The sequence below is a fragment of the Mustelus asterias genome, chromosome 24, assembly GCF_964213995.1.
Source record: "Mustelus asterias chromosome 24, sMusAst1.hap1.1, whole genome shotgun sequence".
Classification (NCBI taxonomy): Eukaryota; Metazoa; Chordata; class Chondrichthyes; order Carcharhiniformes; family Triakidae; genus Mustelus; species Mustelus asterias.
Window position 1 is genome coordinate 22,151,967 of NC_135824.1, and position 26,150 is coordinate 22,178,116.

At 44.8% G+C, this 26,150-nt stretch overlaps 1 protein-coding gene across 1 annotated transcript in view; it reads right to left on the reverse strand.

The window, feature by feature from the left end:
* Positions 1–4,434: 4,434 nt before the first annotated feature.
* The window catches only part of LOC144511270 (aquaporin-9-like), a 77,452-nt gene continuing 55,736 nt past the window's right edge, over positions 4,435–26,150 (reverse strand). The window contains exons 5-6 of the mRNA XM_078241422.1: positions 14,293–14,510; positions 4,435–5,402 (exon numbers count right to left, since the gene is read on the reverse strand). Of these exons, the coding sequence (XP_078097548.1) occupies positions 5,210–5,402; positions 14,293–14,510 (411 nt within the window). The 3' untranslated portion in view covers positions 4,435–5,209. The remainder of the gene's footprint in view (positions 5,403–14,292; positions 14,511–26,150) is intronic.

Sequence of the window (26,150 nt, forward strand, 5' to 3'; positions counted from 1 at the left end):
TCTTGGTTGCAGATAAAGCTCGGCACAACATCGTGGGCCGAAGGGCCTGTTCTGTGCTGTACTGTTCTATGTTCTATTATTAGAAAGTATGCTGGGCACAGCTTGCATGAAGTTGCCATGCTATGGTGCCATCATCTTAAATGCGCCCCCGGCTAAATTTGACCCAACTAAAATGTTCCGTCGCTGCTGTTCCCACTGTAATATGAATTTGCACATTTCAACACACAATGTAAATGTAAATTGCTAGGTTATACTTGGACTGCTCCCAGTCTGGCACAAAAAACACCCACTTTCTCTCACCTGCTTGGAGTTTTAATGTGATCTCAGCTTATTTGCGTTCGAGAACTACATTCGACTCTGAAACACTTCTGGTCACTCCTTCCCTACCTGTGTTGTCCAGATATTGTAGCGCAATCGAGTGAGTTGCTAAGTCCTGTCCTCTTCCTCATTGACTCCAGGATCTGAATGTTAAGCTAATGGCTGCGTTTGTGCAAATATCCCACTGCAATGTCATTACAATAAACGGCACGCAACCACGACCATTTCAACTGGAAATGCGGGGAACTTGACCAATATATCGAGATGAAAAGTAAGCACATTTTTCTATAAGTGGTTGAGCAGGTTGCTGGGTTACATCAAGTACAATTGTGCTGGATTAGATACAGTAAACACGAAGCAGTGGGCCGCACAAGTGTTCAGAGGTGGAGCCATGCCAGTGTCAGGCTCCCATGGCAACAAGATAGTAAATAAACCAGCGGCAGAACTTGGCAATACAACATTTTCAGGAGAATATCATTGCAGATTCAATAAAGAGCAGTGAAAACTGAGCTTTCTTGGATGGATTTGTGCCATTGAATCATTTTGAATTAACACGGTAAAATGGAAATGTTCCCAAAGCCAGTGTATAGGTGCCTCCGTAAAATAGTCTCATTGGCTCCACTGGTAGCCACTTTTGAGTCACTTTGGGCTTGTTACTTACAAGATACGGAACAAAACTGGATGAATGGAGTTAAGATACAGATTAGCCATCATGGCAGAACAAGCTCAAGGGGCTGAATGGCCTACTCTTGTTCCTGTGTTGCTATCTGGGTATTAACAAATGGCACATGTATCCAAGCAACAAACCCTTTCTCCAGTCAATCCAAATGAATCCCGATCTCAAAGAACTATTAGTCAATTAAATTAATGGCTCCCATAGTACCGGTCGGAGGGTTTGGTGAGCAGGTAAGATAGGTCGAGAGGCGGAAAATCGTGTTCACGCCAGGTTTCTTGCCTCTTGTGATCTGGCCAGCCCCGTTTCGCTGACAAAATTAGCCTCGCGCCCAGAAACCCGTCCATTTTACACTCCGAATTTATTTGAGAAAATTCTGCCCTAAATGTTTTCAGGTTCCCAAAGGTAGGGGAGTCTAAAACTGGAGGGCATAGGTTTAAGGTGAGAGGGGAGAGATACAAAAGTGTCCAGAGGGGCAATCTTTTCACACAGAGGGTGGCGAGTGTCTGGAACGAACTGCCAGAGGTAGTAGTAGAGGCGGGTACAATTTTGATTCTTAAAAAGCATTTAGACAGTTACTTGGGTAAGATGGGTATAGAGGGATATGGGCCAAATGCGGGCAATTGGGACTAGCTTCGGGGTTTTAAAAAAAGGGCAGCATGGACAAGTTGGGCCGAAGGGCCTGTTTCCATGCTGTAAACCTCTATGACAGCAAATGTAATGTTGTCATTTATCTCAAGAGGCTTGGAATACAAAAGCAGGGATGTACTTCTGAGGCTTTATAAAGCACTGGTTAGGCCCCATTTGGAGTACTGTGAGCAATTTTGGGCCCCACACCTCAGGAAGGACATACTGGCACTGGAGCGGGTCCAGCGGAGATTCACACGGATGATCCCAGGAATGGTAGGCCTGACATACGATGAACGTCTGAGGATCGTGGGATTATATTCATTGGAGTTTAGGAGGTTGAGGGGAGATCTGATAGAGACTTACAAGATAATGAACGGCTTAGATAGGATGGACGTAGGGAAGTTGTTTCCATTAGCAGGGGAGACTAGGACGCGGGGGCACAGCCTTAGAATAAAAGGGAGTCACTTTAGAACAGAGATGAGGAGAAATTTCTTCAGCCAGAGAGTGGTAGGTCTGTGGAATTCATTGCCACAGAGGGCTGTGGAGGCCGAGACGTTGAGCGTCTTCAAGACAGAAATTGATAAATTCTTGATTTCTCGAGGAATTAAGGGCTATGGGGAGAGAGCGGGTAAATGGAGTTGAAATCAACCATGATTGAATGGTGGAGTGGACTCGATGGGCCGAATGGCCTTACTTCCGCTCCTATGTCTTATGGTCTTTTATGGACTCTCTGACTCTAGGTCCAGCAACCTGATAATCCTCAGTGCCTCAAACCAAGCTAAGGCCATTTCTGCATTTACATTCAAGGAGTTGACATCTAAAGCATTTGTACCATCTTCAATAGTGAAAATGAACACGATATTTATATACACACATGTGCCAAGCGCTAATATATATATAAATTTATAGATATATGTACATTTCAGCCATATTCCTGAAAATTGGATCCATTCTTACAACAGGTACCAGGTTGTCTGCAGCAATAATTTTCTCAACCAAATGAAATATGATGACACAATGGCCATTGATGTGAATTGATTTGCCAGTGTTGGACTGGGATGGGCCCAGTAAGAAGTCTTACAACCCAGGTTAACGTCCAACAGATTTATTGGGAATCACGAACTTTCGGAGTGCTGCGCTTTCCTCACCGGATGAAGTAGCACCTGGCGTTGTGAGACTTCTTGATGTGAATTGAGAGGTTGTTAGGAGATGGAATGTTCCCACAGAAACAGTTGACAGAATAGACTCCACTGTTTTATTTTTGAATTCTAAAAAAAAAGTACGGGAAATAGGATGATGTGGATAATTCTTTTTGAGAGTTACACAGTTACAATGCTAGGCTTAAATTGTCCAATTATGTAAAAGTAAGTATATATATTAATATAATTATCCAATTATATGAAAGTAATTCACCCACTTAAATGTAAAGCTGGAATCCTGTTGTAAGCGGGAAAAAATGTGACCAAAATGTGACCAAAACCATGACAATGACACCGTTAGGATTTTCTGTGTTTCACCACTGATTTGTAAGATAGCTATTAACAAGAACACAGTGTTGATATACAACATCATCACATAAACAGATGTAAGTGTTATATTTGTATTGCGGGTGTTAGAAGTAAGGTATATTGTGAAGTGTAACTTGTTTTTCTACATTTGTGTACAAAGGAGTAAAACTTTAATTTAGCTTCATGTTAAACACAGGTGCCTACAGGTCTATAGATTTTACTTTCACTTTAAACTTTTCCTGCATTGTCATTAAGGGTTTATGATGTAAAAGCAATTGCAGGTCTTTAGACAAAGAAAAAGTTTGGCAACCAGAGGCTCACACGGAAAAGCAGAAGGAATTGTTTTCAGTCTGGAACCAGGTTACCCCGAACAAGAAGCTTTTCACAGAGGTTGTCAGTTCAGGCCAATAGGGATGGAGGCAGAAAGCAAGTCCCAGAAGCTAACGAACAGAAAGTTCCAGAAACCAGGGAATGAATAAAGGAATCCCAGGAAGAGTGAAGTCAAAGGGACAACGTATTGGAATCTGAACAAGGTATTGTTCACTGAGGTTAAAGAAAGGGGCAGAGAGAGGCTCCCAATTAAAGGTGGAGCTGAACGGTGCAGACATGGAGAAGTCGGCTAGCGAGAAGCCAGAGATCCGAAATAATCCTCAGGCTGGTGACACCTTATATAGCCTGTGGCCTAATAGTTCTGTTGGTGTGACTGGGTGCCTGAGAGTTTGTGTGGAAGCTGGAATCAAATGTTGACCTCGGACAGAGGGATACGGAAAGGAGAGGTTGAAATTCTGGATGTGGATCCTTGGCGAAGGCATCTAAGAGAAAGCCTTGTGTGGGAGAAGATTCCAAAGCATGTCCTTCGAGAGCAGGGATTGGAAACCCTCATGTGGAAGCCAGAATTCCAGTGAGACTCGGTGGCTCACAGTGTGACAAGCATCTGGGAGACTTGGTGAGGCATCCACAGGAGGTGTATTGGGTGACATCTGTCACTTGCATTCTAAGTCTGGTGTGTCTAACTAGATTTTGTCTTTTGGTTTGCACAGACTTACTGAGAAGATTAGGGTTTAAGATACATTCTGTAACTTGTGTTCTCCTTACAAATCTGTGTTTACCTATAAAGGTATAACTGGGGTGAAGGAGTAGTATAATATAGTTAACCTTTACTTGTTCAATAAATGCATTGTTCTTTTGCCATTCTTTTGCTATTCTTGTGCAGCCCTGTAACTCCATTTACCCACATTACTGACACATGTTAAAAATTAAAGTCACAATCTAGCGAGCTGGGATTGTGACAAAAGGTTGCAACAATTTTAACTTTAATTGTTAAAACATTTATTCAGGTAAACACTTAGGTTATTCTGGGAAGCAACAACATCGAGAAACAGTTTGGCTTGGGCCTGTGGAAGTAAAAATATCACACACAAGTATAAGCGTTTGCAGCGAGATTTGTTTAAACAGATAAAATACACATTAATGCTTCTGATAAATGTAAATTTCATCTGCCCAACACACAGTGTAAATTGGAAGCATGTTTTCACTTGACAAATCTTTGGTCGGCATGTCATTCTTATATACAGTGGTTGGAGCTTCCAAGACACTACTCTGCATGAAGGTTGTACGCTGAAAGGTATAAATAAATGTATATGTGTGAAATAAGCAGAATACGCAGCAGGACAAGTTGGTCTAAGGTACAGCTGATGTAATTCCTCTACATCTATGAGTTGTTAGGCCTGTGAGTTACAACGTCCCGCTCCTGACATGCATTCTCTAATCATAACTTGGTGGCTGAAGTGTTTTATCAGGCTTTCCTCACCGAATATTGCACTGGTCTCAATTCTGTCTCATCTCTATTTGAGAGGTAAACTGTGTGTCAAGGTAACACTAAGTAACATTAGATTGATTGTATAATAGCTTGTCCGATTGACGGCTGTGTCCCCTATCAATGACATTAGGATCATATTCCCATAACTCATTCGTCAGGTGAATAATGAAACTCTTTTTGAAATTAATCCATATTCTCCTCACAGACCCAGACCCCCCACCCCCAGCCCGAGCAGAATGGTGTTTCGTTCAAAGTTCAGCACTACTTGTTACTCTGGACTGCAACCATTTCATATTTTGCCTTCCCGTCCGTTTGCAGTTCTGGGGCACAGTGGCTCTCCTTTGGAACTGTCTCTGTGTGGTGCAGCTCGATGAGCAGAACATAAACGGCAGTCCCAAGAACTCCGCCAATCAGTGGTGCAATGACGGGAATCCACCACCACCCATCGCCGGCTCTGTGTGGACAAACAACAGGTAAATATCAGATACAGGGGTGGATTGATGCACTTGTATCAGATTAATGTCACAACCAAGTGAGGGGGGGGGGGGTGGTGGGATATATTAACCAAGGTGGGGCCGGAGCGAGGCAACTTCTTGCAAGCTGTGTCCAGCATACCTCGAATTCTATCTTTTACTCCCGTTCTATGCTTCTAAAACTCTAACTCTTTCAAACCCTCTAACTGTTACAATCTCTTGATTTGGCGATCCTTAGAATCATAGAATCCCTACAGTGCAGAAGGAGGCCATTCAACCCATCAAGCCTGCACCGACCACAATCCCAGCCAGGCCCTATCCCTGTAACCCCATGTATTTACCCTGTTAATCCCCCTGACAGGAATAGACAATTTGGCATGGCCAGTCCAGCTATCTCGTTCATTTTTGGAGTGTGGGAAGAAACTGGAGCACCCGGAGGAAACCCACGCAGACCCGGGGAGAATGTGCCAACTCCACACAGACACTGACCCAAGGCTGGAATCGAACCCAGGTCCCTGGCGCTGTGAGGCAGCAGTGCTAACCACTGTGCCACCGTGTCGCCCTTAGGACCCCGGAGAATGACTGTAACACTACATTGTGCACCCTCTCCTTTCCTTCTCTATGTACAGTATGCTTTGTCTGTATAGTGCACAAGAAACAACACTTTTCACTGTATGCTAATACATGTGACAATAATAAATCAAATCAAATCAAAATCAACCTGTTAGAATGTGCCAGATACCACATGCTGTATTCACATAACTATTCGGTGTGAACAGGGTACAGTGATGTTGAGGATAGTGACATTTGAGAAGTAAAGAACAGACAGACATACGAATTAGAAGCAGGGGTTAGGCCACTCGGCCCCTTGAACCTGCTCCGTCATTCAATAAGATCATGATCGATCTGATCGTAACCTCGAATCCATGTTCCCACCTACCTCCGATAACCTTTCACCCCCCCCCCTTGTTAATCAAGAATCTATCTGCCTTAAACATATTCAAAGATTCTGCTTCCAATGCTTTTTGAGGAAGAGAGTTCCAAAAATCTCACGACCCTCAGAGGAAAACTTTCTTCTCCACACTGTCTTAAATGGGCGACCCCTCATTTTTAAATAGTGATAGATTCTCCCGCAAGAGGGAACATCCTCTCCACATCCACCCTATCAAGACCCCTCAGGATCTTAAAGGGAGCTATCAAGCTGCCTCTTACTCTGCTAAACCCCAGCGGATACAACCCTCCCCTGTCCAACCTTTCCTCATAAGACAACCCACCCATTCCTGGTGTACGTATTGTAAACCTTCTCTGAACTACTTGTAACACATTTACATCCTTCCTTAAATAAGGAGACCACTGCTGTATACAATGCTTCAGATGTGGTCTCACCATTGTCCTGTATAACTTCCCTACTCTCATATTCAATTTTCCTCGCAGTAAAGGATAACATTCTGTTAGCTTTCCTAATTACTTGCTGTATCTGCATACTAGCGTTTTGTGATTCATGGACTTGGACACCCAGATCCCTCTGCATTTCAGAGCTCTCCAATCTCTCACCGTTTAGATAATGTGCTTCTTTTTCATTCTTCCTGCCAAAATGGACAATTTCATATTTTCCTACATTCTACTCCATTTGCCATTCATTGAACCCATCTATATCCCTCTGCAGGCTCGTCATGCTGTGAAAATCCTCAGTATTGGGTTATACCACAAGCTCACTTCTTGGTATTTGACACCTTCTGATCTCTGCACTTGTACCGAATGTACGTTTATAGAGAACACATTTGCTCTTTTGTTACGCCAGCGGGATTCTTCCCCCAGTATTTTTACAAAACAGCCAGCAACCCAATTAGAAAACTATGGAATATGTCATAGCACAGTAATAACTAACAGCCTCTGTTGTAACTGCCCGAATTACAAGCCCAACACATGCAACCAATATTGCCTTTATAGCTAAAGCATATTCCATCATTTCTGCTGTCTCACAAGTCTCTTTCTCTAACTTGGTCAAGTCTCTTCTTCCAGCATGGAACAATCTCACTTCCTGATCTGGTAATGGACCCAGACATGTCTTTGCTAATCTTTTCCTTTTTATATTCCTAAAGAAGCTTTTACAGTCAGTTTGTATGTTTCTCGTTAGTTGGCATTCATATTCTCTTCTATATGGGGCGGCACGGTGGCACAGTGGTTAGCACAGCTGCCTCACAGCACCAAGGACCCGGGTTTGATTCCCAGCTTGGGCCGATGGGTGGAATTTTACCAACACGTCCGCCCGAGTTTCACACGATTCCGCCCGAGGCCAACAGAGAATGCTGTTCTCCGAGCCTCGTCTGCCTCCGTCTGTGTGGAGTCTGCACGTTCTCCCCGTGTCTGCGTGGGTTTCCTCCGGGTGCTCCGGCTTCCTCCCACAGTCCAAAAGACGTGCTAGCTAAGTGCATTGGCCATGCTAAATTCTCCCTCAGTGTACCCAAACAGGTGCCGGAGTGTGGCGACTAGGGGATTTCCACAGTAACTTCATTGCAGTGTTAATGTCAGCCTACTTGTGACACGAATAAACATAAAACAAACTTTTATTCTCTCTTTTTTTTAATCAGTTTCTTGGTCCTCCTTTGCTGAATTCTAAAATGCTCCCAATCCTCAGGCTTTCTATGGTTTTGGCAACTTTATAAGCCTCTTCCTTTGATCTAATACAATCTTTAACTTATTTTGTTAGCCACGGTTGATTCACTTTTCCTGTTGGGTTTCTGTTCCTTAAAGGAATGTATATTTGTTGTAAACCACATAAAATAATTCTTTAAGTACTAGCCGTAGCCTGTTATCGTTTTCCAGTTCACCACAGCCAACTTGTTCCCCATAACTTCATAGTTTCCTTTGTTTAGACTTAAGACACTAGGCCAGGATTCACGTCACGCCTGGCGGGACATCACAGGTACCGCCAAATTGAATGGAGATTTAATGGCTTGTTGCATCTGCTGGGGGCTGGGTTGTGGAACGGCACATGCTACATCAATGAGATAAAATCCTGGTCCTAGTTTCAACCTGAATGAAAAATTCTCTCATGTTGTGGTCACTCTTCCTTAAGGGTTCTCTTACAACAAGATTATCCATTAATCCTCTCTCATTGCATAAAGCTGGATCTAAAATTGCCCGTTCTCCAGATGACTCCTCAACACATTTTCATACGAGGAAACCATCTCACGCATGTTCCCTGGAATTGGCCCTCCTCAGCATCAGTGCTCATTAGACTTATCCAGTCCATGGGCGGGATTTTCCAGCCACGCTCACCCCAAGACCAGAAAATCCCACCCGAGGTCAACGGACCTTTGCACAGTCCGCTCCCAGCCCGCCACCATTCCCGTGGCTGGCGAGAGGGGAAAATTCCGCCCCATATGTAGATTGAGGTCTCCCATGGTTGCTGTATTACCCTTGCTAAATAAACCTCTAGTTTCTTGATGATTACCATGCCCTACAGTAGTGCTACTGTTTGGTGGCCTGTTAATAACTCCTACAATGCTTACTGCCTCTTGCTGTTTCTTAGCTCTACCCAAACTCATTCTACACCTTGTCTTCTGATCTAAGATCCTCTCTCCGTAATATACTGATCACATCCCATATTATCAGTGATACCCAATCTCCTTTTCCTTTTCACGGTTCTTCCTAAATGTTGAATTGAACCATGGAATTCCTACAGTGCAGGGGGAGACCATTTGGCCCATTGAGTCTGCACAACTCTCCGAAATAGCATCTTACCTCTATCCCTGTAACCCCACGCATTTACCATGGCTAATCTACCTAGCCTGCACATCTTGGGAAACTAAGGTGCAATTTAGCATGGCCATTCCACCTAACCCTGCACATCGCTGGACTGTGGGAGGAAACCGGAGCACCCGGAGGAAACCCACGCAGACATGGGGAGGATGTGCAAACTCTACACAGTCATCCAAGGCCGGAATCGAACTTGGATCCCTGGCTCTTTTATGCAGCAGTGCTAGCCACTGTGCCACCATGTTTTCCTTTGATTTGAACTCCCTCTCAGGTTCCCATCCTCCTGCCATTCTAATATAAGCCCATCCCTCCAGCGTTAGCAAATCACCCCACAAGTGTATTTATTACTCCCAGTTTTGCTAAGGTGGAACTCACCCTCCTGGTACAGGTCCTATCTGTCTCAGACCTGATCCCAAAGCCTCAGAAATCTAAAGCCCTCCATCCTACACCATTTCTCCAGCCACATGTTCATTCATTCAATCCTCCTATTTCTATGCTCGCTTTCCTGGGCTACTGGGACTAATCATGAGATTACTGCCTTGGAGCTCTTACATTTCACCCGCTTCCCAGCTCCCGAAAATCTGCTTTCAGGACCTCAGTCCTCTTTCTGCCTGTGTCGTTGGTACCAATGTGGATGTTTTCTGGCTTGACATTACAATAATGCTTCATTAGTCAGCACGCTTTCAAGACTGTGGGAAGTGATGGCCTAGTGGTATTATCGCTGGATTATTACTCCAGAAATTCAGCTAATGTTCTGGACCTGGGTTTGAATCCCACCACCGCAGATGGTGGAATTTGAATTTAATAAAAAAACCCTGGAATTAAGAATCTACTGATGACCATGAAACCATTGCTGATTGTCGGAAAAACCCATCTGGTTCACTAATGTCCCTTAGGTGAGGAAGTCTGCCATCCTTACCTGGTCTGACCTACATGTGACTCCAGAGCCACGGCAGACTCTCAACTGCCCTCTGAAATGGCAAGCCACTCAATTAGAGTCATAGAGGTTTACAGCATGGAAACAGGCCCTTTCGCCCAACATGTCCATGCCGCCCTTTTTTTTGAAACCCCTAATTGTATCAATGACCACCACCTTCTCAAGGACAACTAGGGATGGGTAATAAATGCAGGCCAGCCAGCGATGCCCATGTCCCACGAATGAATAAAAAAAGCAATTGTTACTAAACTAGGTTTATTTTCAATAAAAAACACCACTTTCTGGTAGTAATTTCCAATTTGTGCTGTTGCATGTACCCCGGCTGGTTCCAAGTCACAGTTTATTCATCCTTGTTAGACTAATCTGGGTAATGGGCCTGTGATGTATTGAAGAACAGACGTCATTTGCACTGTTAGCTTGTGTGGTCTGAACGCAAATGAGAGTTCTATCTTTCTCCCCAACTCAGGGCTCTATAGAACTCACACGGTCACAGTACATACTGCCTCATTCTGTTCTGCATTGAGCGGTACCTGGCATGCACACATTCTGTTTATCTACCAGCACATCAGGTACCGAAGGTTAGATATAATCAGAGTTGTGTGCTGCCAGGTTAAACATACCCAAGGAGCTGAGCTTATGTCAGTTGTGGCTACAGAGTAGCTCATAATATCATCACTTGCATTAGATTCTGGAGGAAAGGCTGGCAGCAGTCTCCCTGTGCCAATGTAGCAGATGGCACCATATGGCACCCTTGAATCAGAAACTTCCTCAGTATTCAATGTATAATTAATCATTTGTCCTCATCCCTCCTTTGGTCAGCATTAGAGAAAAACTGGGAGCTCATTTCAAGTCCGAGGTTAATAATAGAATATCACACTCTGCCTCCTGTCAATACTGAAGTCGCAACTGAGAGGACGGAGGCAGTAACATGAATGGCGAAAGTGGGAAAAGGAGGTTTGGTAAAGGGCCGTCTGCACAGTTGGACCCTTCAGGGAGGCGATGGCCAAGTGATATATCACTAGACTATTAATCCAGAAGCTCAGCTAATGGTCTGGGAATCGGAGTTCGAATCCCGCCACAGCAGGTAGTGGAATTTGAATTCAATAAAAAATATTTGATTTATTATTGTCATATGTATTAGTGGACAATGAAAAGTATTGTTTCTTGTTCACTATATGGACAAAGCATATCTTGCATATCGAAGGAAAGGAGAGAGGAATTAAATGACTACTGGTGACCATGAAACCATTGTCAACTGTTGGAAAAACCCATCTGGTTCACTAACGTCCTTGAGGGAAGGAAATCTGCTATCCTTTCCCGGTCTGGCCTACATGTGACTCCAGAGCCACAGTAATGTGGCTGACTCTCGACTGCCCTCTGAAATGGCTTCACAAGCCACTCAGTTCAAGGGCAACTAGAGGTGGGCAATAAATGCTGGCCAGTCCCACAAATGAAGAAAATTAAAGTTTATCAGGGGAAGGTTATCCACTTGTATTTTCCTCAGTTGACTAATTTTCGGGGGTAAAACAGGCATGTGGAAGGTTGGGGCTCCCAGGTTTCTGCTCACACTTACGCTTTCACTAGGATTAGGAAACGGAAGAAAATATTCCCTCACACGATCGTTCTGAGCCGTGAGGGAAGAGTTGGAAAATTTCTGAAACTCTTTTGGATCAGGGAGTAGAATTAGTGCAAGCCCGTGACTTATCAGCTGTGGGCTGTGCAGTGAACTTCTTGTGGAAAGTAACATCAAAGCAAAGAACTCCTGGGACAACAGCTCATGGCAAATGCTGAAATCTCACAAAGACTTTATCACTTGCCAGGGTACTAATTAAATCAGGAAGAGTATTGTTTTGTTTCTAAATGCAAAACATGGCTAGCTGCGGGACTGATATATTGTGGGGGAGGAGAAAGGAATGTCTAGTGTTTGGGGCACTTAGATTCTGAAGCTTATAGGGAGAAGGCTGGACCCCTACAGCATGGGTTCCCAAACGTTTATATGTCATGGCACACCTTAAAGTTTAGGGGCTTACATTAACACTGCAATGAAGTTACAGTGAAAATCCCCGAGTCGCCACACTCCGGTGCCTGTTCGGGTACACTGGAGGGAGAATTTAGCATGGCTAATGCACCCAACCAGCACGTCTTTCAGACTGCGGGAGGAAACCGGAGCACCTGGAGGAAACCCACGCAGACACGGGGAGAACGTGCAGACTCCGCACAGATGGTCATCCAAGCCGGGAATCGAACCCAGGTCCCTGGCGCTATGAGGCACCAGTGCTAATCACTGTGCCGCCTAGAAATTGTTTGAGACACACCTCCTATTTTCTCTGTCTTCTTCCCCCACTGGGAACTTCATTTTTAACTCCTCTCTGTCCTCTCAACTGTTTTTTTCTAACCTCTCTCTGTCTCTCTCTTGCTTCTCCCGGGGTTTTTGCGCCCTTCTTGAGTTTTCACTTTTACTGCGGGCGCGTGGGACTTTTGTCTTCAGCTCCAAGACCTGTTGCGCATGGGTCTCACCAACGTAAAAGATCTAACCCGCCTGCATGTGGCGCTTTCCCAGCCGGCGCATGCCCGACATACCCGAGATTTGTCAGGTCTTGGAGATTCCAACCACAGAGCTGAAGACAAAGGTTAGTTTTAGTTTAATTACATAAATTTTGAATATGAATCTTTTTCCGTGGCACACTTGGCATGGGAACCACTGCCCTACAGGCATATTTGTGTGAGAGATAGGGGCAGGAATGGCCGTTTGGCCCCTCAAGGCTGCTTCACCATTCAATAAGGTCATGATTGATCTGATTGTGGCCACTTTTGCGCCTATCCCTTGACTCCCTCTCTTTGTTTTGAACCTGGGCCCCTATTGTTCTAGATTCCTCCACAAGGGGAAACATCCTTTCATTTTCCTTTGAATCATTTATGTTTCAATAAGACCTCTCATTCTTCTAAACTCCAACAAGTATAGGCCCAAACTGCACAACTTCCCTTCATAAGACAACCCTTTCATCACAAGAATCAAATTTCAGGGACTTTTGAAACATAGAAAATAGGAGCAGGAGTAAACCATTCAGCCCATCGAGCTATTCAATGTGATTTTTAAAAATTCATTCGTGGGACATGGCCATCACTGGCTGGCCAGCATTTATTGCCCATCCCTAGTTGCCCAAGAGCAGTTGAGAGTCAACCACATTGCCTTGGGTCTGGGGTCACATGTAGGCCAGACCAGGTAAGGATAGCAGATTTCCTTCCCTAAAGGACATTAGTGAACCAGATGGGTTTTCCAACAATCAACAATGGTTTCATGGTCATCAGTAGACTTTTAATTCCAGATTTTTTTATTGAATTCAAATTCCACCATCTGCCCTGGCGGGATTCGAACTCGGGTCCCCAGAATATTACCTGAGTTTCTGGATTAGTAGTCTCGCAATAATACCACAAGACCATCGCCTCCCCAAATCATGGCTGAATCTCAATCTCAGTGACACATTTTATCATGGAATTATAGAATCACTGCAGTGCAGAAGGAGGCCATTCAGCCCATTGAGTCTGCATCAACAGAGCATCTTATCCAGGTCCTATCCCCATAGTCCCACACATCTATCATGACTAATCCCCCTAACCTACACATGTTGGAACACTAAGGGGGAATGTGGCATGGCCAATCCACTTAGCCTACACATCTTTGGAGTGTGGGAGGAAACTGGAGATCTGGAGGAAACCCACGCAGACACGGGCAGAACATACAAACTCCATACAGACAGTGACCCAAGCCGGGAATCGAACCTGGGTCCCTGACGCTGTGAGGCAGCAGTGCTGACTACTGTGTCACCGTGCCACCCTACTTTCATAGAATCCCTCCAGTGCAGAAGGAGACTATTCGGCTCATCGAGCCTACACCGACCACAATCCCACCCGGGCCCTATCCCCATAACCCTACTTACTTACCCAATTAACCCCCTCTCGGGTCAATTCAGTATGGCCAATCCACCTAACCCGCAGCAGTGCTAACCACTGGAAGATGGAAGTTGGCTCCACCCACAAAACTGGCCACACACCCCCATTACAAAATAACGAATGTAACAAGTTTCTGCCAATTATGGCTGGTTTTGAATATGTGAGGAGTCTCTTTCAATGGGGTTTATTTTTTAGGTGTGGTGTTCTTCATTGGCACATACCTGAAAACCCCGAATCCCCACCCTGCCACGGCTGTGAAGAGTCGCGGGCCCAGGTCCCGAGCGGGATTGATAGGACAACCACAGTTGAAGCCCATTGAAAGACAGATAACCAAGATGATCAGGCCAATCACCACTGGCTCCAAACCTTTGGGTACAGAATTGTTCTTGGAGTCCAAGATGGCCAGAATAGAGAGAAGCAGAGCAGCCGTGCCCACTAACTGTTCAAAACAAGAAACAAGTTTCATTAATACAAAAAATACAATCCTGCAGAGGCTGGAAACCTGAAATAAAAAACAAGTAAAGGTTATTGGCCTGAAATGTTAACTCTGTTTATCTTCCAAGAGATTGCCTGACCTGCTGCCACCAAACACAAATACATTCACATGTACCACGTTTTAAAGTTTTTATTTATTTAATAGACATAAATAGGCGTACATTAACACTGCACTGAAGTTACTGTGAAAATCCCCTAGTCGCCACACTCTGTTCGGGTACACTGAGGGAGAATTTAGCATGGCCAATGCACCTAACCAGCGCGTCTTTCCAGAGGAAACTCGTCCAGACACGGGGAGAACGTGCAGACGCCGCACAGACAGTGACCCGAGCCAGGAATTGAATCTGGGTCCCTGGGGCTGTGAGGCAGCAGTGCTAACCACTGTGCCATTGTGCCGCCTTTTGCCTGGTCGGAGATACAATCAGTGAAAACCTCCATCCTCAATCGTGGTTGGGATTTTCCAGTGCCGCTGAAAGTGAACAGGGTTTTGGCTGGAATGCCAAAATCTCCGTGCAGCGAGGCACGGACAAGAGTGGAAAATCCCACTCTTGTGTCTTATCTTCAGGTCATTAATTTACAATTATGATGCTATCTCGTGATTACGTTTTACCTGGCACTTACTCAAGCAAGGGTGGATTGCTTTACACCATTTCCTCTCTTACCCATCAACTCACAGCATTGTTACTGTGCAGAGGGAGACCATTCAGCCCATCGTGTCTGCACCGGCCCTCCAAAGAGCATTATAACTTAGCGTCATTGTCCTGCCTTTTCCCTGTCTTCTATTCTATTTCCCTGTTTCCATTCCAATAATCATCTAATAATCATCAAACGCCCTCTTAAATGCTTTGATTGAACCTGCCACCACCACACTTCCAGGCAGCGCATTCCCGATCCCCCAACCACTCGCTGTGTGAAAATGCTTTTCCCTCACATCTCATTTGCTTCTTTTGCAAATCACTTTTGATCCGCGCCCTCTCGTTCTTGATCCTTTTGTGAACAGGGACGGTTTCTCCCCATCCACTCTGTCCAGCCCCCTCATAATTTTGAACATCTCCATCAAATTTCCTCTTAGCCTTCTTCACTACAAGGAGAACAGTCCCAATCTCTCCATTCTCATCCCTGGAACCAAGTTTGTAAAACTTCTGCATGTTCTCCACTTTCTCCATTGCATTCACATTGTTCTGATAGTGTGGCACCCAGAACTGTGCACAGTATTCAAACTGAGGTCTAACTAATGTCGTGTATAAGTTCAACACAGCCTCCTTGTTCTTGTTTTCTATGCTCTATTAATATTGCCTAGGATACTGTATAACTCACACGGAAAGATTATATTCTACAAATTTAGTTTCCTGTACTTTTGTTGGAATGATTTAAAAACATGGTGCAAGAGGTTTTAGTTCCTTGTTTTGAGGAGGTGTAATTGAATTTTTTGTTTGGCTGGCCAGCGTTTAATGTCCATCCCTAGTTGCCCGAGGGCAGTTGAGAGTCAACCACATTCCTGTGGCTCTGGAGTCACATGTAGGCCAGACCAGGTAAGGATGGCAGCTTTCCTTCCCTACAGGACATTAGTGAAGCAGATGGGTTTTTCTGACAATCGACAATGGTTTCACGGTCATCAGTAGATTCTTAATTCCAGATTTTTTAAAATTAGATTCAAATTTCACCATCTGCCGTGGCAAGAATTGAACCCGGGTCCTCAGAACATTGGCTGAGTTTCTGGATTAATAGTCTAGTGGTAATACCACTAGGCCACCGGCTCCTCCAGAATTGGCAATGTACAGTTCGCAGTGATGTTTAAATTTGCAATTATCTCATGGGGAAGTGTAAAGATATCCTTTGAGTGACAGGTGGAAGTTCATACAACTGCTTTTTGGAAATCATTGGAGAGTGTTGTCATGGAGACCAAGGCTCCAGTCCAAAGAACAGAATAGATTACTTGAGTTTTTGCATTACGAGTTAAATCTATTTCATAATCCCACTACATTCTTGTTTATAGTTTGCATATTCCAATTAAATGTTAATGTGCGTTTTACTTAGGTAAGTGCCCAACACACAATTATGGTGTGACAACATCAGAATTATACACTAATGTACTGAAAATAAGATATTATATCTCACACCAGACAGGGTACATCTGAATGTGTTTGTGTTTGATGGTGGCGTATTCATTCTCACAGTTTTTAGGTGCTTGATTTTCATGTTGCGAAGTTTCTTTGATCAGTGATTCTCTTTGGCTTCAGTTTTTCCTTGTGTTTGGTGTGTTTCTCATTTCCTCTTGTTGCATTGCTTCAAGATTTGTTGGCAAATGGAAGAACAGCTGAAGGTTTTTCATTGAAGAGCTAAAACCCATTGTTTATTTCTCTGTGCATGTCTCAGGAAGGCCTGCTGTATCCGAGAGGGTAGTTGTTGTATGTTTAAAGGGGTTGCAGGTTGCTTTAAGAGCCAATCACATGGGTTGTTGGCGATGTCATTAGGGTGTTGCTACAGGCTATCTGTTTTACTTTCTGTTTGTACCCTGTGCAGAGCGGAGAACATCTCTTTCAATAAACCACTTGTATGTTAGTGTGAATCTACATGTGCAAACCATGTATTTTCTTTCGGTTATAACCCACAACCCCGAACATAGGACATTACATTGACCAACTTCCAGCTCAATGACGCTTCACCTGGTTGCTAGGAAATGTACAGTCAAGGTCATTTATAACTTGAATGGCATAAAGATGGGAATGGCGGCAGCAGCTACCCAGTGCAAGCACACTGGGCTCAATTCTCACCTTCCCCATTGAGCAGGAGTGGGTCAGTAGCACAATGAAAGTGACCCAATTCCCCCTGCCAGTACCATTTTGAAGCAAAATATACAAAAAAGTATTTGTTCTACAGAAAAATCATAGAATCATAGAATCCCTACAGTACAGCAGGAGTCCATTCAGCCCATTGAGGCTTCAACGACCACGTCCTACCCAGGCCCCGTTCCCGTAACACACATTTACCCTGCTAATCCCCCTGACGCTAGGGTCAATTCGGCATGGCCAATCAACCTAACCCGCACATCTTTGGACTGTTCACATCGAAACGGAACTGGAAGTTTTGAAGCATAAGATTCAAGCTGAGTATATACCTTTGAAAACACACAATAAACGGAAGTCTTCAGTGTACCAAATGGTTCAAGATCTGAATAGACAAATCTGAGGGACGACACAAGGAATCAGGAGGAAATAACAACCTTCAATTCCACAACTGGCAAATTGAAGCAGGAGTTGGGAAAATTCATCCAGATGTGGAGCCAGGTAACCCAGCAGCAGAAACGCCGTGAAGAGGGGTCGTGACCCTGAAATACTTCTTGAAGAATCAATATGTAACCATGGAAAAACATGAGCAATTAAAGAAGACATTGAATAGGGGCAGCACGGTGGCACAGTGGTTAGCGCTGCTGCCTCACAGCGCCAAGGACCCGGCTTCGATTCCCGGCTTGGGTCACTGTCTGGGTGGAATTTGCACATTCTCCCCGTGTCTGCGTGGGTTTCCTCCCACACTTCAAAGATGTGTGTATAGATTGATTGGCCAAGCTAAATTGAGCCTAGTTTTGGGCGGATTAGCAGAGTAAATATGTGGGGTTACGGGGATAAGGTGGGATTGTTGTCGGTGCAGACTCGATGGGCCGAATGGCCTGCTTCTGTACAGTAGGGATTCTATGATTACTTCAGAAAAGGCTATGCTAGAATTATCAGCAGCAACAAATCAATGCACTGAAATGCAAATTGAGTTGGCAAAAGATCAATGAGAAAAGGAATAGCTTAAAGAACAGTTGATTGTCCTTCAACATCAGCATCATGAAGAAATGAAGACTGCCTTGAACAGCGAGTGGAAGCACAACTGAAGAAACTTGTGGAGACTCTGCTGAATTACCGAAAATCTCAAGATGAAACAAGCAAGCTTTGCATAGAAAAGCCAGACTTGGTGAGGACGCTCACACGCCACAAGAATCCTTCGGGTCAAAGTTTGTTCCAGTGGAAAATTACAAAGAGAAGCAAAATGAATATAACATCACTCTGCACAATCTGAAGAATCAGTTGGCAGAGAAAACTCAACAATGTCCTATATTCCAGGAAGAAGCCAAAAGCGACAAGAAACAGACTGGGGGGGGCTGAGGAAACTGTTGAATGAAAAGAAGGAGGCACTGAAAGGAAAAGCGGTAGAACTTCCCACGCTACAGACGGAAAAAAAAAGACAGAAGTAAGATTGGAAAAGACACATCTGACACTGAAGCTCAAGGCAGTAGGAGAAGGAAAAGCACTAAGTACCCCAGCCGTGCTGAGAACCAATGAGCTGAACGAAAAGATTCATAAGCTTGCAAAACGATTTGAGAATAAAACCCCAAACAAATGTTCGGGTTTGAAATTATGAAACAGGTTCAAATGACAGATCCATTTGCAAAATGTGCACGTCCAGGTTTTTTTTTCATTCATTCGTGGGACGTGGGCATCGCTGGGTGGCCAGCATTTATTGCCCATCCCCAATTGCCCTTTCTCAGAGGGCAGTTGAGAGTCAACCACATTGCTGTGGCTCCGGAGTCACATGTAGGCCAGACCGGGTAAATTTGGTAAATTTTCTTCCCTAAAGGACATTAGTGAACCAGATGAGTTTTCCGACAATCGACAATGGTTTCATGGTCATCCGTAGATTCTTAATTCCGGATTTTTTTTATTGAATTCAAATTCCACCATCTACCATGGGTGGGATTTGAACCCGGGTCCCCAGAGCATTAGCTGAGTTTCTGAATTAATAGACTAGTGATAATGCCACTAGGCCATCGCTTCCCTAACACCACAGAGAAAGAAAATTCAAGCCAATCTAGGAACGAATGGCGTGCACATTCCCTTCGGAAGGAAGTGGTCAAATCCGAAGTGTGCGAAGGAAGTGGACAAGTTGTGGTAGAATAGAAATGCAACTCCAAGGGGTGCCAAGAACAAATCAAGTAAAGATAACCAAACACCAGAAACATTTAGTTGTAGCACTATACATACTGCTCTTCCAAGCACGACACACTGAGATGTGACAGAGCAGCCAAGCCTCAAGACCATCAGAATTTAAGGTGAGGGAAAAGGGAGAGCAAGCAAAGATTATAGGGGCGATTCCCCCAAAAAAACACAAAGTGCCCAACAGGCAGAAAAACGGAAGATTTTCCTTCCTGTTTTTTTGGGTGTACTTAGTTCCATGAATCTCTGGCACCCCATTATTGGCCTCCTGCCGCACATGGAGGGTGGTGATTGGGTCTCCCCATGATGGGGGGTATCGGAGCTGGTCGTAGGGGGCTGGAAATAGGGGCTGGCAGGGGGCCGGGGTGGGCCGGCGATTGGAGGGGGGGCAATTGGGAAGCTGATGATCGGGAGAAGAGGGTTTGGAAAAAGAATCGCGGTGATTGGGAGGCCAGTGATGGTGGTGGATGGGGGGAGATTGACTGCACATCTGCCGGTCTCCCTACTGATAGTTCGGTGCATGCGCAGTGGCTCACACAGCGTGCCGATTCCAGCCTCTCCAGTGGGAAGAATCCTCCCCCCCCTCCCCACATTCTGACATGAACCTCTCTGAGACACTCTGTGGAGCACGGAGTGCCGGAGATTTGTGAAACTAAGCACGCCTAAAAAATGGGTGGGAAGTTCTCCCGATTTCCTGCCTATTGGGCACTTAGATTTTATTTAGGGAGAATCGTCCCCCATGGAGTCCAATGGGAAGAACATTTTAGAAGCAGGTTTCATGGAACAGCGCCATGCATGACATTAACTAGGATTTGCAAATAGTTAAAGATGAACAAAAAATAAGTTCATATTTAAATGTACAATCCTCAAGATATTATCATTAAGACATCAAACAAACTCACAATGCAATATGGTGCTCAACTACAGTGGCTCCATAATGCAACAGTGCTCACTCTCCCTTTCTCCATCATCACAATGAAGAAAATATCTTTCCTGCTGCTTTTCCTTATCGCTGTCCTTTGACCCCATTGCGATGATGGAGCTGCAGGAAATGAGGGCAGTGTTTAAGAATGTTAGGCTGACAGTGTATCTGCCATTAACCTTGCCATCTCCCATGCCTGTGGCAGGGCGTGTCCTCACAAACTCTTCTAGGGTATAAGTTATGGAAATGGCCCTCTTTGGACCTGCTTCCGTTGGGCCCTTTCTTCTGTAATAATATCGGGTAAATGAGAGGAAGACCACTAGCTGAGAACTAATGTGCTAAGTGACATGGACTCGCTGAAGGAGATATGGGATGTTGGCTGATTGAAAGAGATTCATTGTTCTCCATGTAAGAATGTGCCGTTAGGGGAGATGAGTGGGCATAGTGCAAAAACTGTTCGGTCCTCCATTATCCAGGATGCACTGTGAAAGGTTAGTTAGGCGCATGTGTTATTTTAACAAGTGTGCTGGTGAACAGAGTCAGCAGCGAAGGGAAGGAGGACTATCCAATCTGTTACATTATCTGCCCTGGTCAGATTGTTGAACTTCTTGCTGCTCTGTGGTCTGGGAGGTGAGGGAGTTGGCAGTTGGAGTGAGTGAGATTCCTGGCTTGCTGGCACGCTCACACAGGGCTTCCTTCTGACTTTCATTTTCTTTGAGGCAAGCGTAGAGATCTGATTTGGTGATCTCCCCTTTTTGCTACTCGCTTGGTGCTAGCGCTGTTGTGTAAAGAATGATGCAAAGATCGATGAAAGATCCAGTGAAGCAGTGAGAGGAAGTGAATTAAGCACTGTCTCCCTCTCTCTTGTTTTATTAATTTGTGGTACATGGGCGTCGCTGGCTGGCCAGCATTTATTGCCCATTCCTAATTGCCCTTCAGAAGATGGTGGTGAGCTGCCTTCTTGAAACGCTGATACAACTGAGTGGCTTGCCAGGCCATTTCAGAGGGCAGTTGAGAGTCAACCACATTGCTGTGTCTCTGGAGTCACATGTAGGCCAGACCGGGTAAAGATGGAAGATTTCCTTCCCTAAAGGACATTAGTGAACCAGATGGGTTTTTATGATCATCGACAAAGGTTTCATGGTCATCAGTAGATTCTTAATTCCAGATATTTTTTATTGAATTCGAATTTCACCATCTGCCGTGGTGGGATGCGAATCTGGGTCCCCAGAACATTGGCTGAGTTTCTGAATTAATAGTCTCTCTGAGATCCCCGTAGTTGTAATGCTGTGGCATCTAGACTAAACGTCCTTTTAAAATATACATTCCACTTTCAATGTGCTGCAGTCAATTAAACCCATTTTCATAGAATCCCTACAGTGCAGAAGGAGGCCATTTGGTCCATCGAGCCTGCACCAACAACAATCCCACCCAGGCCCTATTCCCGTAACTTCACATATTCACCCCGCTAATCCCCCGACACTAAGGGGCAATTTTGCATGGCCAATCCATCTAACCTGCAAATCTTTGGATTGTGGGAGGAAACCGGAGCATCCAGAGGAAACCCACTCAGACATGGGGAGAACATGCAGACTCCGCATAGAGAGTCACCCAAGCCGGGAATCGAACTCAGGTCCCTGGCGCTGTGAGGCAGCGGTTCTAACCACTGGGCCATTGTGCTGCCCAATGTTCATTTGTAGTTTTGCCCAAATGCCATTTTACGCTATGGTATTTACACCAATGGCTACTCCGCTTCATTAGAGATTGCCCGCAAAACTCTTGTCCAATTGCCTGTCCAGGTGGGTGTAAAGCCCTCTATCATTGGCGTAATATTGGCACATGTCACTACGTGGCAATTATTCCCAATGTGCCGCCTGCTCAGAAGTTTCATTGGTGAATGTATCACTTGGCGTGATGCGAAGATATACAGATGGGGAGGTCCCCAATTTGATCATTGGCAAATAATCTCATTAAACCCAACCAATAACTCGGTAGGACGAAAATGTTTAGCAGAAAATTGGGCAAGAATGACTAACTGTCTCCCACCCATTCAAACCGTGAGCAGCTTGTGCTTGTCCGTGAGATAAGGACTTCCTTCACACCAAACTCTTCTGCCCCTGCACTTAGTAAAGAATTCTACCCCAGGAGACTGAGGCTAAAACATGAGACATGAAAAGAGGATCTTTGTAAAATGTGGTGAAGATTTACAATGATTGCATGCAAGTCAAATGATGCCATGATACGATCTAACTCACATGCTGCATTAGTATTAAGTGAAAACAGGATTCGAGGAAAAATAAGACCATATGGGACAACTGTTTCCAAACTTTCTTCAATAGCTGCACACAAGCTGGAATTCATGTGAAACTTTTATAAAATGTCAATAAAAGTACCATCATTGTTCAATTAAAAATAAGGCACCGGACAAAGAAATGACCAAAAAAGCCTTTGATGCAAGAAAACATTGAAATATTCTATAACAATACGAAGCAATGATTTGTGTTAAACATTTGGGGCAGGCTTTTCCGCTCCCGTCTGTGGTGGGAGTGAGAATGGAAAATTTGGCGTTCCAGCCAAAACTCCCATTCATTTTCAGCGGCACTGGGAAATCCCAGCCACGAACGAGGATGGACGACTTTGGCCATGAAAGTTAAATGAAGTAATCATTATTGCCCCAAAACATATTCATATTAATTGAAATATGTGAGGGACCAATGAAGATACACTGAATTGTGTAATAAACAGGCATTGTGGCACATTCTCGGAGTTAAGGGATACTGACTTGCTTCCAATGTGATATTGATCTGCTGGACAAGGATCTTGGAGATTGTGCTGATTTTTTTTCCAATACAAGCTAAGATTGATGGTGAGTAGGCTACTATTATTTAAAAAAACGTACACTAAAAAATTGGAAGAATGTTCTTTTTGGACGATGGTAGCATGATTGGATATTGCATCCTTGAATATTTTCCCTTCGTAGCCGGAACCATGGAGAATGGAGAGTCTGATCCTTCAAATCTTCATGATTTAATCCTAAAAGGTTGAGTCAAAGTCTCTCTCTTGTTCATCCTCGAAGATTGTGCTCATCATCTGGAGTATTTGATCGGGTTCTGCTGAGTGCAGAAGTGACTGTTAAGACTGAAGCTCCCAGAAGCTCCTGCTGCCAATAAGAACATAAGAACTAGGAGCAGGACTAGGCCATCTGGTCCCTCGAGTCTGCTCCGCCATTCAATAAGATCATGGCTGATCTTTTCATGGACTCAGCTCCACTTACCCGTGCACTCACCATAACCCTTAATTCCTTTACTGTTCAAAAATTTATCTATCCTTGCCTTAAAAACATTCAATGAGTAGCCTCAACTGCTTCACTGGACAGGGAATTCAATAAGTCCAGGCAACTGAAAACAGATGGAGCTCTGGAGGAATACAGAGAGAGTAGGAAAGAACTCAAACGGGGAGTTAGAAGGGCAAAAAGAGGTCACGAGATGTTCTTGGCAGGCAGGATTAAGGAGAATCCTAAGGCATTCTATTCATACGTTAGGAACAAAAGAGTTGTCAGGGAGAAAATCGGACCTCTCAGGGACAAAGGAGGGGAATTATGCTTAGAACCCAAGGGAATAGGGGAGATCCTAAATGAATACTTTGCATCGGTATTCACGAAGGAGAGGGGCGTGTTAACCGGGAGTGTCTCGGAGGGAGGTGTTGACCCGTTGGAGAAAATCTCCATTACAAGAGAGGAAGTGTTAGGTTTTTTAGGGAACATTAAAACTGACAAAGCCCCAGGGCCTGATGGCATCTATCCTCGACTGCTCAGGGAGACGAGAGATGAAATTGCTGGGCCTCTGACGGAAATCTTTGTCGCTTCTTTGGACACGGGTGAGGTCCCTGAGGATTGGAGGATAGCGAATGTGGTCCCGTTGTTTAAGAAGGGTAGCAGGGATAACCCAGGAAATTATAGGCCGGTGAGCTTGACGTCCGTGGTGGGGAAGTTGTTGGAGAGGATTCTTAGAGACAGGATGTATGTGCATTTAGAACGAAACAATCTCATTAGTGACAGACAGCATGGTTTTGTAAGAGGGAGGTCGTGCCTTACAAATTTGGTGGAGTTTTTCGAGGAAGTGACAAAAACGGTTGATGAAGGAAGGGCCGTGGATGTCGTCTATATGGATTTCAGTAAGGCATTTGACAAAGTCCCACATGGCAGGTTGGTTAAGAAGGTTAAGGCTCATGGGATACAAGGAGAAGTGGCTAGATGGGTGGAGAACTGGCTTGGCCATAGGAGACAGAGGGTAGTGGTCGAAGGGTCTTTTTCCGGCTGGAGGTCTGTGACCAGTGGTGTTCCGCAGGGCTCTGTATTGGGACCTCTGCTATTTGTGATATATATATAAATGATTTGGAAGAAGGTGTAACTGGTGTAATCAGCAAGTTTGCGGATGACACGAAGATGGCTGGAATTGCGGATAGCGAAGAGCATTGTCGGGCAATACAGCAGGATATAGATAGGCTGGAAAATTGGGCGGAGAGGTGGCAGATGGAGTTTAATCCGGATAAATGTGAAGTGATGCATTTTGGAAGAAATAATGTAGGGAGGAGTTATACAATAAATGGCAGAGTCATCAGGAGTATAGAAACACAGAGGGACCTAGGTGTGCAAGTCCACAAATCCTTGAAGGTGGCAACACAGGTGGAGAAGGTGGTGAAGAAGGCATATGGTATGCTTGCCTTTATAGGACGGGGTATAGAGTATAAAAGCTGGAGTCTGATGATGCAGCTGTATAGAACGCTGGTTAGGCCACATTTGGAGTACTGCGTCCAGTTCTGGTCGCCGCACTACCAGAAGGACGTGGAGGCATTGGAGAGAGTGCAGAGAAGGTTTACCAGGATGTTGCCTGGTATGGAGGGTCTTAGCTATGAGGAGAGATTGGGTAGACTGGGGTTGTTCTCCTTGGAAAGACGGAGAATGAGGGGAGATCTAATAGAGGTATACAAGATTATGAAGGGTATAGATAGGGTGAACAGTGGGAAGCTTTTTCCCAGGTCGGAGGTGACGATCACGAGGGGTCACGGGCTCAAGCTGAGAGGGGCGAAGTATAACTCAGACATCAGAGGGACGTTTTTAACACAGAGGGTGGTGGGGGCCTGGAATGCGCTGCCAAGTAGGGTGGTGGAGGCAGGCACGCTGACATCATTTAAGACTTACCTGGATAGTCACATGAGCAGCCTGGGAATGGAGGGATACAAACGATTGGTCCAGTTGGACCAAGGAGCGGCACAGGCTTGGAGGGCCGAAGGGCCTGTTTTCTGTGCTGTACTGTTCTTTGTTCTTTGTTCTAAGACAGGATTGAGCACACAATTGAGTTTTGGACTAGTTGCAGGCTTGAGTTTTCCTCTCTTGAGTTTCCTTGCTGTCTTTGATATGCACTTGCTTTCAAAAGATACCCGGGTTGCTTTTTAGTTGGTTGTGTCAGCTGCAGATATCCTGGATAAGTTTCTCCCAGGACTTGAAGTTGATATCAAAACTCCTAAGTGAGGCATCCAGAGTGTCCTTGCAGAGCTCCTTTGGCTGCCCAGAAAGTACATCCCAAACTCAACCTCCCCAAAGAAGATTTGCTTTGTTAAGTAAGTGGTCACATGACGCCAGGTTATAGTCCAACAAGTTTACTTGAAATCACAAGCTTTCGGAGCG